The sequence below is a fragment of the Elephantulus edwardii genome, unplaced genomic scaffold (assembly GCF_000299155.1).
Source record: "Elephantulus edwardii isolate Elephantulus edwardi_28Jun2011 unplaced genomic scaffold, EleEdw1.0 scaffold00291, whole genome shotgun sequence".
Classification (NCBI taxonomy): Eukaryota; Metazoa; Chordata; class Mammalia; order Macroscelidea; family Macroscelididae; genus Elephantulus; species Elephantulus edwardii.
This window is the reverse complement of record NW_006400041.1, coordinates 629499-643603: the sequence shown is the minus strand read 5'-3', so window position 1 is coordinate 643603 and position 14105 is coordinate 629499. Positions and strand designations below refer to the sequence as shown.

The 14105-nt window shown below is 48.0% G+C and overlaps 1 protein-coding gene and 1 pseudogene across 1 annotated transcript in view; one reads left to right on the top strand and one right to left on the bottom strand.

The window, feature by feature from the left end:
* Positions 1-9512, top strand: part of KANSL3 (KAT8 regulatory NSL complex subunit 3) — a 71309-nt gene extending 61797 nt beyond the window's left edge. The window contains exon 18 of the mRNA XM_006900713.1: positions 9390-9512. Coding sequence (XP_006900775.1) covers positions 9390-9512 — 123 coding nt within the window. The remainder of the gene's footprint in view (positions 1-9389) is intronic.
* A 1869-nt stretch (positions 9513-11381) lies between these two features.
* LOC102857113 lies at positions 11382-11910 on the bottom strand (annotated as a pseudogene).
* Between the last annotated feature and the right edge of the window lie 2195 nt (positions 11911-14105).

Here is a 14105-nt window from a genome sequence, read left to right as displayed (position 1 = left end):
GTTACCTTCCCCCTCAGGTAGAGAGTTACCTTCCCCCTCAGGTAGAGAGTTACCTTCCCCCTCAGGTAGAGAGTTACCTTCCCCCTCAGGTAGAGTTACCTTCCCCCTCAGGTTGTGAGTTACCTACCCCCTCAGGTAGTTACCTTCTCCCTCAGGTAGTGAGTTACCTTCCTTCTCAGGTAGAGTTACCTCCCCCCTCAAGTAGTAAATTACCTTCTCCCTTAGGTAGTGAGTTACCTTACCCCTCAGGTACAGTTACTTTTCCCCTCAGGTAGTGAGTTACCTTACCCCTCAGGTAGAGTTACCTTCTCCCTTAGGTAGTGAGTTACCTTCCCCATCTGGTAGTGAGTGAGTTTGGCTTGAATTTTTAAATATTAGAAATCCTTTGAGACCTGGGCCCTGACGCATAGTGGTGGGCACAGGATACCACAGCTACTGGCTGGTTCAGGTTCAGTAGCAACTTCTGGGAGCACTTATAGTTTACATCGTTGTTGGACTCCTTTCCTGTTTTTCCAGAAACTTTATTAAAATCTTATTAATTGCCAACTTCTTGTTAGGGTCCATAGTATTGACCCTGACTCATGTTGACTGTATGTAACAGATGAGTTCCAGGGCTGCACCATCCTCACACTTTGTTGTGCTCAACCCCCTTGCTGCAGTGACTGTCAGTCCACTTTGCTGAGCTCTTCTCTCTCTAATGTCCTTTCCAAGCATGATGTCCTTTTCCCAAGATGCCTCTTCTTAACAACATACTCAAAGTATATGAGTTTGAACGCTATATTTCTTCCAAAACAAATGTGTTTGTTCCTTTGGTAGTCCATGGCATACTCAGTATTCTTCTGCAACACCACAGTTCAAAGGCATCAATGCTCCTTCTCGCTTTTTAATCATTGTCCTACTTTTGCATGTGTAGGAAACACAATGGCTTGAGTCAGGTGCACCTTAGTCTTCAAACTGACATCCTTGCAATGGCGTAAGTGGGACCAAACTTCCTCTAGAGGACATAAAGGAAGGATCAACTGACATTTGTAAAGGGTGGGTTCTATCCATTCTCCACAAGCAGGAGGGACATCAGTGGGAATTTCTGCTGGAAAGTGCTGTTATTCTTCAGGACTACTGTAGCTTGGTTGGTGGAGTCAAGAGCAGTTATCAGACAAGGCTCCTGAGTAAGCAGACAGCCTCAGAACCACTCAAAAGTAGCTGAAGGAAGGTTTCTGATGTTGGCCAGCAGGTACATATACCATGATAATTTGGGTAAAAAAAAATGGAAGGAGTGAGTCCATGATACCAGTTTTGCAGGGCAAAGAGTTAGGAATGTGTTGGTGAACAGGAACAGTGACTCCCCTTACTGAACGTCCAGTGTGAGGAATGCAGACAAATAATAGATCTGGCATTGCCAGGAGGCTTCTCTATGAGAATCTCTTGACGGGAGCCAGCAGGGCTTCCTGGCATGAGACTTTCAGATGAGGGTGGAAGGAAGAGTAGGATCAGCAGGGAACATGTTTCCCCAGAGCCTGCTGGGTAACTGGAGTTACGCCTTAGAGCTGGTCTCAGGTCGCAGGGTGAGAGTTGGTGGTGAATGATGAATGAGGAAAGGGGCCAATGAAGAACCTCCAAACTAAGACATCTGGATTTAACTTAAGGGCAGTTTATGTCTGTGGACCAGGTTTATGCACAGAGGGTGCACTGATCAAAGGAAGCCCCGGTAGTTCAGCTGTTAGTGCTCAGCTGCTAACAGAAAGGGCAGCCACTCCACAGAGGTGAAGCAGCCCGCTACCCTAAAGACTTATAGCCTTGGGTACCCTAGGGGATATGTGTGTCCTGCAAGGTCCCTATGAGTGTTGTTGTTGTTATGTGCCATCGAGTCGCTTGTGACTCATAGCGACCCTATGTACAAGAGCTCTAAATGCTGTTCTATCCTGTGCCAACCTAGCCATCTCAAACGCACTTATTCCCACCGCTCCAGTCACAGAATCGATCCATCTCACCAAAGGTCTTCCTCTCCTTCGCCTCCCCTCCACTCTGCCAAACATGATGTCCCTCTCCAAGAACCAGTCCATCCTTGCAACATGCCCAAAATATGTCAGACGAAGCTTCAGAATCCTTGACTCCAGGGAACACTCTGGCTTCACCCTCTCCAGGACAAACCTGTTTGTTCTCTTAGCAGTCCATGGTATATTCAACACTTGTCTCCAGCACCACAGCTCAAAGGCATCAATCCTTCTGTCAACCCTATTCACTGTCCAACTCTCTGATGCATAGCGCATAATTGCAAAGACTATAGCCCGGATCAGGTGCACCTTAGTCTCCAGCCTGACATCGTTGCTCTTCAGTACTCTTGAGAGATCCCTCACAGCCGACTTTCCCAATGCAATTCGTCTCCTGATTTCCTGACTGCTGTTACCAAGAGTGTTGACTGTGGAGCTAAGTAAATGAAAACTGTTAACTATCTCAATCTCTTCACCATCCATGCTGATGCTGCCAATTGGCCCAGTGGTTAGAATCTTTGTTTTCTTGATGTTGAGCTTCAGTCCATATAGGAGGCTGTAGTCCTTGATCTTCTGCAGCAAGCGCTTCAGGTCCGCCTCAGTTTCAGCAAACAGGGTTCTGTCATCTGCGTAACGCAGGTTGTTGATGATTCTTCCACCAATCCTGATGCCACATTCCTCTTCGTATAGCCCAGCATCTCGGATGATCTGTTCTGCATACAGATTGAAAAGGTATGGAGACAGAATACATCCCTGACGATCCCCCTTCTTGATTTTGAACCATGTAGTGTCTCCTTGCTCTGTTCTGACAACTGCCTCTTGGTCCAAGTATAAGTTTCGTATTAGCACAATCAAGTGTTCTGGGATTCCCGTTCTTCTAAGAGTCAGCCACAGCTTGTTGTGATCCACACAGTCAAAAGCCTTTGCATAGTCAATGAAGCACAGGTAGACATTCTTCTGGTATTCTTTGCTTTCTGCTAAGAGCCATCTGACATTAGCTATAATATCCCTAGTACCACGACCTCTTCTAAATCCAGCCTGCACATCTAGCAGTTCTCAGTTGACATATTGTTCCAAACGTTTTTGGATAATTTTCAGCAGAATCTTGCTTGCATGTGATATCAATGATATTGTTTGATAACTTCCACACTCTGTTGGGTCACCTTTCTTTGGGATGGGAACAAATATCGATCTTTTCCAGTCAGTGGGCCAGCTGGCTGTTCTCCAGATTTCTTGGCACAACTTAGTGAGCACATCCAGGCCAGTGTCTGTTGAAATGTGTCAGTTGGTATGCTGTCAACTCCTGGAGCCTTGTTTCTTGCCAATTCCTTCAAAGCAATTTGAACTTCCTCTTTCATCACCATAGGCTCTTGCTCATATGCCATTTCATGAAATTCTTCTGTGTCAGCCAATTCCTTCTGATACAGTGACTCTGTGTATTCCTTCCATCTTCTCTTGATACTTTCTGGATCATTTAATATACTGCCCAAAGTATCCTTATATATTGCTACCCATGGTTTGAATTTGTTTTTCAACTCCTTCAGCTTAAGAAACGCTGAGCGAGTTCGTCCTTTTTGATTTTCTGACTCCAGCTGTCCGCACATTTCATTATAGTATCTTGCTTTATCGTCCTGGGCTGCCTTTTGAAATTTTCTGTTTAGCTCTTTGATTTCTTGGTTTCTTCCTTTAGCTTTGGCTTCTCGGTGCTCTAATGCAATATTCAGAGTCTCATCTGACATCCATCTTGGTCTTTTCTTCTTTTTCAGCCTTTGTAATGATCTTTTGCATTCTTCATGGACAATTTTCTTGATATCCTCCCAGAGCTCACTTGGTCTATGCTCATTGGTGCTCAAGGCCTCAAAACCTGTTCCTGAGATGGTTTTGAAATTCGAGTGGGATAGACTTAAGATCAAATTTTGGTTCCCGTGAACTTGATTTAATTTTCCTCAACTTCAGCTTGAACTTGCGTATGAGTAGTTGGTGGTCTGTCCCACAATCAGCACCCGGCCTGGTTTGCACTGCTGATATTGAGCTTCTCCACCGAGTCTTTCCACAAATGTAATCGATTTGATGCCTATACATACCATGGATCTCACCCTATGAGTAGGGAGTCAAATTAGAGTTTGGAATGATCATGTTAATATATTAATTTCTTCCCTACTGTAAGTCACAGAGACCGTCTAAAATGCACTGCACTGCAGTGTCTCTCTAAGTGGCCCTAGAATTGTCAGTCACCGCTTCCCTTGCCATTCCATTTCCCAGGTCAACCCTCTCCCTAGCTTCTTTGGTGGCATCCCACTTGGATTTCCCTCAAGCAGTGCCTCCATGGCTACCTTTAAGGCTTCAAACTCTAGTACATGGGCAAAGATGTCCAGCCCAGGCTTCCAGCCCAGGCTCAGCTCTTGCTCATGTGGGAAGGAAAGCAGACAGCTCTGCACAGGAACTTGCAGGAGTTGTGGCTGAGATGTGGCAATGAGGTCAGGATTATGAATCAGACAGTCCTTCATCAGACAGCAATTAGGTCACTGTGCTCATAGACAGAAATAGCACTGCTGGGCAAGTGAGCTTCCTTCTCCCCTCCCAGGCCCTGGCAGACATTACTAATCAATTGCATCATTTTCACACTGGGGTGACATAAAGCTGCAGACAACCAGTATCAATTAATCTGAGGTGGTATCTGGGATGAAACTGGCTTGCCAGGCTTGACCCAGACAGGCTCGCGAGGTCAGTCAGCATGATTCTGAATCAGAAGCTACACAGGAGGCTAGGTGCAGTGGTCAGGACACACACAAAAATATCAGGAGTGTAAGGTGAAGGGAAGGGCAGATGGTGACAAGTCAGCTTTGTCCAGAACTGTGATTTACAAAGCACTTTCACTAAATGCCCTGTCTTTGAGGTAGATGTGATTACCTTCCACATTACAGAATTGGAAACAGGAATTCTGGGAAGTGTATTTGCCTGGGGGAAGCTCTGGGTGGTGTACCAAGACAGCACCACAGGGGAGCAAGCCCCTTCCCTGGGAAACAGGGTGCTTCCACCGGACTTAAGATGGGATCCTTTCTCCTCACATTGCATGTTTGGGTTTGGGTTTTGTTGTATGTATGGGTTGTTGTTTTTTTAATGATGCAAATTTTGAATACATCTTTATTTGATACATTGGATTTTCCACCTACATTACAGTGATAATAAAGTGCAATGTTATTTCCTTTCCCCTTTCCCTATGCACATTTCATATTCAAGTATTGATAATCTCCAGAAATTTAGGCTAGTAGTTTAAACTTTGAAACTGCAGTGTGCTACAAATTTGAGTACTTGGAAATTTAACTGTGGTGCAATAAATGGTAAAGTATTCAGATTGGCTTAGACAACCTCTTCAATGGTGGGTCCAGCAGAGGCACCTCCAGACAGAGGAGTTCCACCATCAGGGAAGCCACTGGGCATGCCTCCAGGTATGCCTCCAGCACTGTGGTACAGCTCGGTTGTGATGGGGTTGCAGACCTTCTCCAGCTCCTGCTGATGTTCAGATTCCTCCTTTTCTGCAGTCTGATTCTTATTAAGCCAGTTGATAATTTCATTGCACCTGTCAAGGATCTCCTGCTTGTCCTTGTCATTCAATTTGTCTTATAGTTTTTCGTCTTCAACTGTTGCTTTCATATAAATGCCTAAAACTCAAGGAAATTCTTTGAAAAGACACCTTATTTTTCTGCTTCTCACCTTCAGCTTTGTACTTCTCAGACTCCTTGACCATTCATTCATGTCCTTTTTACTCAAGTGGCCCTTGTCATCAGTGATGGTAATCTTGTTTTCTTTCTCAGTGTTCTTGTCAACAACAGAAACATTACAGATACCATTGGCATCAATATTAAAGGTGCCTTCAATCTGAGGAACACCACTTAGGTGCAAGTGGTCTGCCTGTGAGTTTCAACTTGCCAAGCAGGTTGTTATCTTTGGTCATGACACACTCACCTTCATAGACACGAATGAGCACACCAGGCTGGTGGTCCAAGCCGGTCATGAAGGGCTGTGTCTGCTCGATTAGGACAGTCATGACTTCACCAGCAGTCTCAAAAGCAAGGGAACATGGAGTGACATCCAGGAAAAATATGGAACGCTTCACAAATTTGCATTTCCTTCTTGCACAGGGGCCATGCTAATCTTCCCTGTATTTTTCTAATTTTAGTATTTGTGCTGCTGAAGTGAGCACCACATTGTATATCTGACTGGTGACCCAAGGAAAGAGAAAGTCAATGGACATGAGTACATGTTTAACCACTGCCGGGCAGTGACCCCATGGACAACAGTTCTGAACCTCACCCTGACCTGCGCAAGCCCCTTGTGGTAGTCACTGTCCAAGTCCATCTTGTGGAGTCTTCCTCTCTTTCACTGACCCTCCACCTTTCCCAGCATGATTTCTCTTTCCTGCATATATTCTTGTTGTGGCCAATTTCAAGCTCCCAGCCTGATGTCATTGGAGTGGAGTTGGGAATTACTGCACACAGCTTGCCGAGCTGGGGAGCCATTCTAACAAGCCATGGCTGTCCCTGGGAGGAGGCCTGTTAGTCCCCCAGAATCCCCTGGGCTTGGCTGGAGTTTGGTCCTGTTAATCTTTTCTGGTCCTGGGCATGTCAGGCCTCACTGCCACCAGGACTGATTCAGTAACAGTGAGTGACCCAGGCCAGGCAAGTGTTGAGAATCCCAGGTTTGAAGACCATAGCCTGTATAAAACGCACCTTAGTCTTCAGAGAGACACCGTTGCTCTTCAGTACTTTGGAGAGGTCCCTAACAGCAGACTTTCCCATGGCAATGCGCCTTTTAATTTCCTGGCTGCTGGTGCCAAGACTGTTGACTATGGAGCCAAGCAAACTAAAGCTGTGTACAATCTCAATCTCTTCACCATCCATCCTGATGCTGCCAATTGATCCAGTGGTGAGAATCTTTGTCTTCTTGACATTGAGCCTCAATCCATATTGTAGGCTGCAGTCCTTGACACTCTGCAGCAGGCGCTTCAGGGGAGGACAGAGGTAGGGGTGTAGAGCCCTGCCCGTTGGGGCTACACAAACAGGGCCAGTGGCTGGAGGGGATTTTGAGGTGGGTGTAAGGAGAGAGGAGATCACAGAGGAGATGGGAAGGCAGAAGACCCGGGCCATGCAGATTCCTGCAGTGGCTCATATTGAGATACCACACTTGTGTGCAGACGAGGCTCAGAGAAGAGTCCACAAGATCATGCTATGTCCGTGGCTCTCCAGTAAAGCAGTGGACACTGACCCCAGGGTGCCTTCATGATGTCTCTGCTCTGCCCGGAAGCCCTTTTGTGGTTTCCAGCAGTGAAATTTCCTAGGTCCATTTGCTTGGGAAGCAGCAGAGCTTACCATAAAGACACAGAACGCTGCCCCCTCGTGGCTGAGCTAAGGTAGGATTGGATGATGGGCACATTCAGGGCTACAGGCCAGCCAGTGAGGTCTGGACACGAGTAAATGCTCATGTGTGTGTGTGTGTGTGTGTGTGTGTGCGCGCGCGCGCGCATGCGAGAGCGCGCTGAGAGAGACAGAGAGACCGAGATCTCCAAGCAGCCAGCTCGCAGCAGTGTCTACCTGGGATTCCCAACTGACTCTGCTCATAGCACTCTCTCCCTACAGTCTCATGTGGCTCCTTACTCCACAGGCCCCCCTCACCATTGGCTTGAGGTAAGTGGATGCCCTCCTGCTTCCAAGTTCTGTTGCTATTTCTTTTGAAGCTCATGCCCGCAGGCTAGAACATCCTCTCCAGTCCTCTGCTGACCCTCATGTAGGGCTTCCTTGGGGACTTTTTCTGACTTCAAGCTTCCCACGTCATAGGCTCTTTGTCCCTTGACTTCCTCTCCTGCAGTGACACTGCTCTCCACTTGTTAGGTACTGCTGACTCATGTTTGTTCTTGTTGTTAGGTGCCATCGAGTCAGGTACGACTCATAGCGACCCTATGAACAAAAGATCTGAACCTAGCCTGTCCTGCGCCAACCTCACACTTCCTGACACACAAGAGCCCATTGCAGGAGTCACCATGTCAGTACACCTGGTTGAGGGTCTTCCTCCCCTTTGCTGACCCTCCACCCTTCCCAGCATCATGTCTTTCTCCAAGCACCTGCTAGCAATATGTCCAAAGTATGTGAGGTGATGCCTCATTATTGTTGCCTCAAAAAAAACATACCGGCTGCAACCTCTCCAAGACATATCTATAATGATCCTATAAAGAACAGATCTGAACCCTATCCTATCCTGCACCATCCTCATCATCTCTGACACATTTGAACCCATTGCTGCAGTCACTGTATCAATCCATCTCATTGAAGGTCTTCCTTTCTTTCACTGACCCTCCACATTTCCAAGCACGATGTCCCTGGTTAAAGAATAGCCTCTCCTAGCAACATGCCCAAATTGCGTGAAACAAAGCTTCATTTGCCTCCAAGCAGTACTCTGGCTGCACCTTATCAAAGGCTTATATGTTTGTTCTTTTGGCATCCATGGGATATTCAGTACTCTTCTTTAACTCCACAGCTCAAAAGCATCAATTCTTCTCCTGTCACCCTTGTTCATTGTCCAGCTCTCAGGTTTATAGCAGGAGATTGGAAAGACACCACACTTAATCCAAGAATTCACCTCAGCCCTGCATCCTCTATCACTTCCATGCCAAACACCCCGCTCAACCTCCCAGCAGTTGTGGGACCCCATTGAGACTTGTGGCCAGTGGATCCAACGTCTGTACCCATTCCTCCTTGCCATCTTCACTGTCCTCACTCAGCTTCGCTCCACAGTCCACCCTTGTGCTCACCCACCTCTTCTCCCCTCAAGTCCCTTTCCTTCTCTTGCCTCTTCAAAACGTTTATGTGCTCAGAGCCACTGTGGATGTACACTGAAAAAAAATGGCAGGAAAATGTGGAACAGAGCTCAAATTCTAGAAAAGTCCAGACTTGGGGGACCTGTTGAAACTGGAAGCCCCCACATCCGAGCCCACCATTCCGATACACCTTGAGTGGAAAGTTTCCCTTTTAGTAAAATGACAGATCAGCACACAGAGCAAAGGGCATTAGCGTGAGTAAAGTGCTCCTCTAAAAAACTATTCCATAAGACCAAACAGGCCACAGTTACACTACAAGAGGGAGGAACCGGACATAAGGGGAATGTAAAAATGTAGCCAGGGTCACTGAACAGCATGTAGAGAGATTGTTAAATGGGGGTCTTTTTGCTGTGTAAACTTTCACAGAAAACAAAGTCTTTTTAAAAAATAAGACAATCCAGCTCTCTGCTAAGTCCAGCCCTCTCTGCTCTGGCTCTGCACTGTGCAGATGAAGGTGGCAGGAAACACCCTTCCCAAATGCCTGCCAGGCCCCTCCCTGAGCTCAGTGCCTCCCCCTCCTCCCTTCTCAGCCCTGCAAGCCTGTCCCTATCCTCACTCCCCACCCTATACATACACCACCGTTTCCTGACAACGCAAAAGGACTTATCATGGACTTCCACAGGTACCCTCAGCCAGACTGCACCCAGGTGTAGTGACTTCATGATGGGTCCTCCTGCCTGGGTCCATTATCCCATTCTCACCCACAGCCAGGGGCTTGTTTAGACTCTGTGAGGCTTTTCATCTCAGGAGCAGGACACCCCTCTGCTGCCCAGCTCCTCAGGGCCTTTGGATGTGCAGTTGGTGACTGCTAACCTAAAGGTGGCCTAGTGGTAAGAAATTGAGTTGTCGACCCAAAGGTACACAGTTTGAATCCACTAGCTGCTCTCGAGAGAAAGATGGGCAATCAACTCCCTCTGAAAACTTGCTGGAGAGTCTGCTATGAGTCAGTTCCAATTTGACAGTACATACTAGCGACAATCTGAAGGTTGGGAGTTCAGCTGCACCCAGTGGTGCTGCACGAGAAGGGCATGGTGATCTGCTTCTGGGTAAGGAAAGTTGTGAAGCCATTCAGCTCGCGGGATCACTGTGAGGTCCCCCTGATTTGACGAGGTCCTCCTGCCTCTGGCTACCTGCTGGAGGGTCAGCTATGTGTCAGTTCTGACTCTACAGTACACAACAACAAACAACAACAACTTCAGAGTTGAGAAGGCTCTGTGCAGTGATCTCCTTTTAAGCTCCACTTCTCTCCACCTCCCTCTGCTCCAACCGCATAGGCCTTCTTGTTCCTCAGGCACTTGCAATCTTCTCCCTCAGGGCTGCCTTCTCCACCACTCTTCCCCCTAATCCACGGGGCTCCTTCTCCCCTCCTCTTGTGGCTCAAATGCCATCTTCTCATCCCCTAGCCCATTTGTTCATTTGTTTTATTTCTGTCTCTTTCAGGGCAGGAAATTTCATGTTTTGCTCACTGATAGTTCCTCCTGACAACCTAAAACAGCGCCTGAGTAAGGGTCTGAATGCCTGACACTTGATCTCATAGTTAAACTGTCACCACCTGAGGGCTAGGACCAGGGATGCAAGGCCCTTCTCAGACATGCACCTGTTCTCTGCCTGTTAGCAGCTCCAGTGCCTCTGTTGAAAGGGTGTAAGAATGGTCCTGAAATGTGGTCTATGCCACAGAAATGTGTTGTCTACCCTAGTGGTCCTTTTGGGTCCCTTGGAGGCAGTGTCAGGGGTGGGGGATTTGTTCAGACCAGGAGGGAACACAAAGGAAGGGTCAAGGGTTCCCATGTTAAACAGATAGTCTTGGTCATGTGGAGGATTCTGTGGTACAACCTCATGCTGTTTATTCATGGGTTCTTCATGCTGCTGAAACCATTTATTGGACTTTGATTCTGATACTCTGGATGCCAATCCTTTTGATGGAGAGACGTCTGTGGGTCACACAGGCTGGTAGCTGTGATAGATACACTGGATTCCCATCTTGCACTGAGATGAAATTTGGGGCTTGGGGTGCTTTGTTTAGCAGGAGCTTTCTCTAAAGTGTCCGCAGCAGCTGCTTCTGCTGAAGCCTGCACAGGCGCACCTGCCTCCTGCTTGCTGGAGCAGCACCATCCTGCAGAGGAAGAATATGCGTTCAGAGGCAATCTGGAACTGAGAGGAAGCCTTCAAAGCCTGATCAGCTTGAGAGCCAGCAAGGCTGGATCACTGGGCTTTACAGGGCAGACTGAGCAACACTCTGTCCTGAAGGATAGGCTTGTGCTTAAATCCCTCTGAAGCTGGTAATGATGATACTCCCTGGGAGGTAGTTTCTTTACTGCTTTTCTCTGGTCTGGGGCCCACTCCAGACACAGCATACACACTACATGTATCATGGCTTCCAACGCTTTGTATCTTCTATGGATTTTTGAAGGGTTTCTGCTAATTCTTGGCCTCCTCTCATCTGGCCCCATGCACCAACCTGGCATACTCTGGCAGCTCTCTGCCAAGAAGGAAAGTAGTCTGAGGGCCAGTGGTGCTGATTCCTAGGACATTTTTCTTGAGGTCAGTGGAACACTGATGCGATTTGAGCATATGCAGAATGAACATGCCAGGAAGTCCCCCTGGATTACCCTCCTGATAATCTTCTGGGTGCCCACTCCTTTGGCAATCCCTGCCACCGATGATCCACCAGCCTCATTATATTACACCTTTCTGCCCACACCTGGCTCATAGTCATTTGGACACCTGAGTCAACAGCAGCTTTTATAGGATGTCCATTCACTTTGCGTTTAACATACAGCATCACTACTTGGCCCAAACTATGGAGCCTCTTCCATACGTGGTCATGTTTTCCTCAAGGTTCTGCTGCCTTATATCTTTTTCTATCTTTGCCTGAGTTTCAAGATCAAAAGGGTCAGAAGAGACGAATCCTTTCTTGCTCTCTCTGGACTCGGTCTTGCTGCTGGCTCCACCAAGACCCTAGAAAATGTCTTAAGATCTCCACTGAGCAAAGCATCTGGGGAAGATTGGTTCCTTCAGTAAGAACAGCTCGTGGGGCTTGGGCAGCAACATGTCTCAGAACAAGGCTAGATAGTCCAAGCCCAAAGGAGATGAAGCGATTTCTCCAGATGAGTGTGGCTGCTGTGCTGCTGGTGGCTGGCATGCGGGGCACAGCTACACTACTGAAGTCCATATGGAGTAAGTTTGAGAATTGCACTGGAGGTTGCAAAATCACAACAGCACCATCTTTCAAGCCATAAGAAGCCAGTGATCTGTGGTTGTAAGAGGTTTTTCTCAACTGCAGAGATACCAGACTCGCGCTGGCACAGTGCATGGAAGGCATGCAGCTTGAAGCCAGCGTCAACCTGGAGGGAAAATGTCACCAGCTTGGCTCAGCCTGCCTCAGAGCGGGGCGGAGGGGTGGTCAGCGCAGCCTGACTAGGGCTGCAGGCGCAGGCTGGTGGCTTCTCTCCTTCACTAATGCCCACCAGCTAGCACCACTGCCGCCACCTCAGGACCTTCATCCTACCACTGTCACCAAGAACACCTACTTTCTTGTTTCTTGACTGCCAGTAAGATGAAACTGCTGACAATTTCAGTCTTTTCTCAACTATCATGATGGTACCTATTGAGAATCTTTGTCTTCTTGATGTTGAGATGTAACCTTTATCAGAGGCTGTATAGTCTTTGATCTTCTGCAGCAAGGGCTTCAAATCCCCCTCAATTTCAGCAACAAGGTTGTGTCAGCTGCATAACACAAGTTGTTAAAGAGTCTTCCTCCGATTCTGATGTCACATTTTTCTTTATAGTTCAGCTCCTTGAATTATTTGCTTGGCTTACAAACTGAATAGGTATGAAAAAGGGATGCAGCCCGATGCACATTTTCCTTTATTTTAAACCATGCCACTCCCTTGTTCATGTGCACAAAAGCCTGTTGGCCTACGTCTAGGTTTCGTATAAGCACAATGAAGTGTTCTGGAATCCCGATTCTTCTCAATGTTAGCCATCATTTGTTATGATCCACACAGTCAAATGCCTTTGCATTGTCATGAAAACAAAACTCTGTTTCCCCTCACAGAAAGGTTTATCCTCCAGATAGGTCACTAGAGGGAGCTGCCGCCACACTGCTGTATATTCTGTTGGCATCTCCAGTTTATAGGGCTCACCTGCTCGCATTTGTGCTAGGAGGGGTTTCTGTTACTTTGCGATTGAACTAAACCCCATCTTACCTTCAGCAGAGCCCCAGACACAACATGAGAGCCCTCACCTACCCTTCATCCTGGGGTCTGGCCCCCATGACCATGTCCCCAGATGCCAGATGGGCTCGTTGCTTCATGTGAGAGTTGAGACTTGGCTGACGTCAAGAAGGTACTCTGTTGACATCTTGGCTTTTCCTGGAGGGAGAGAGGTGAGGAACCAGAAGCTGGGTGCTCTGGCTTCCTGGTGTCCGCGGAGCTACGTCTGGAGACTGTCACCCTCCTCTCCACTCTGATCTGCTGCTGGGGAGGACGCTGGAGGCAGGTGCCCTGCCAAATGGCCTTTAACCTGCTGACCTCCCCTCCAGTGCCGAGCAGGGAGCGTGTACCCTGGTCCAGGTTTGGCCTTAGTGGTGGCTTTACGGCATTCCAGTGCCTGAGTGGTGAGAAGCAGCACTGCAATCCCAAAGATATGTGATTCAAATCCATTGGCTGCTGTGCAGGAAGGATTGGCAGTCTCCTCCTGTGCTATTTACTGCCTCTGAAAACCCACTGGAGGGCCAGCGAGGGATTGGTTCTGACTTGACGGTGCACAACAAGTGGTAGCTTTAGGCAAGACACCTCCTGCCCCAGCCCTCAGCCTCCTCACCTGTGAGATGAAGTCACAGTAAATTACTATAGCCTGAGGTTCTCAGGAACCCCTCAGCCAAAGAGGCAGGATGAGGTCTAGTGAAATGGGCCTAAGGCTGGCCTGAGCCCACTGCCTCAGTGCCCAGTGGACAGCACCTCTCCAGGAAGCTTAGCCAGCAAGTGGCCCCTGACCTCTAAGAATAGGAGCCTGGGAAGGGGAGGACATGATACCTCTGAAAGGAGCCCCTCCCTTCTGTAACCCAGGCATCTGTGGCCACTGTCCCTCCTGTTCTTCCATCCACAGCCAGCCAGGAGGTGTCAGCTTGATACCTCTCTGGAAATGAGCTCCTTGAAGCACCCATCTACTCATGAGACCCTCCAAGAGCTTGTCCACAATGTCTGAGATCAAGGCACCTTCACTTCTCTTTCCCCCAGTAGTGA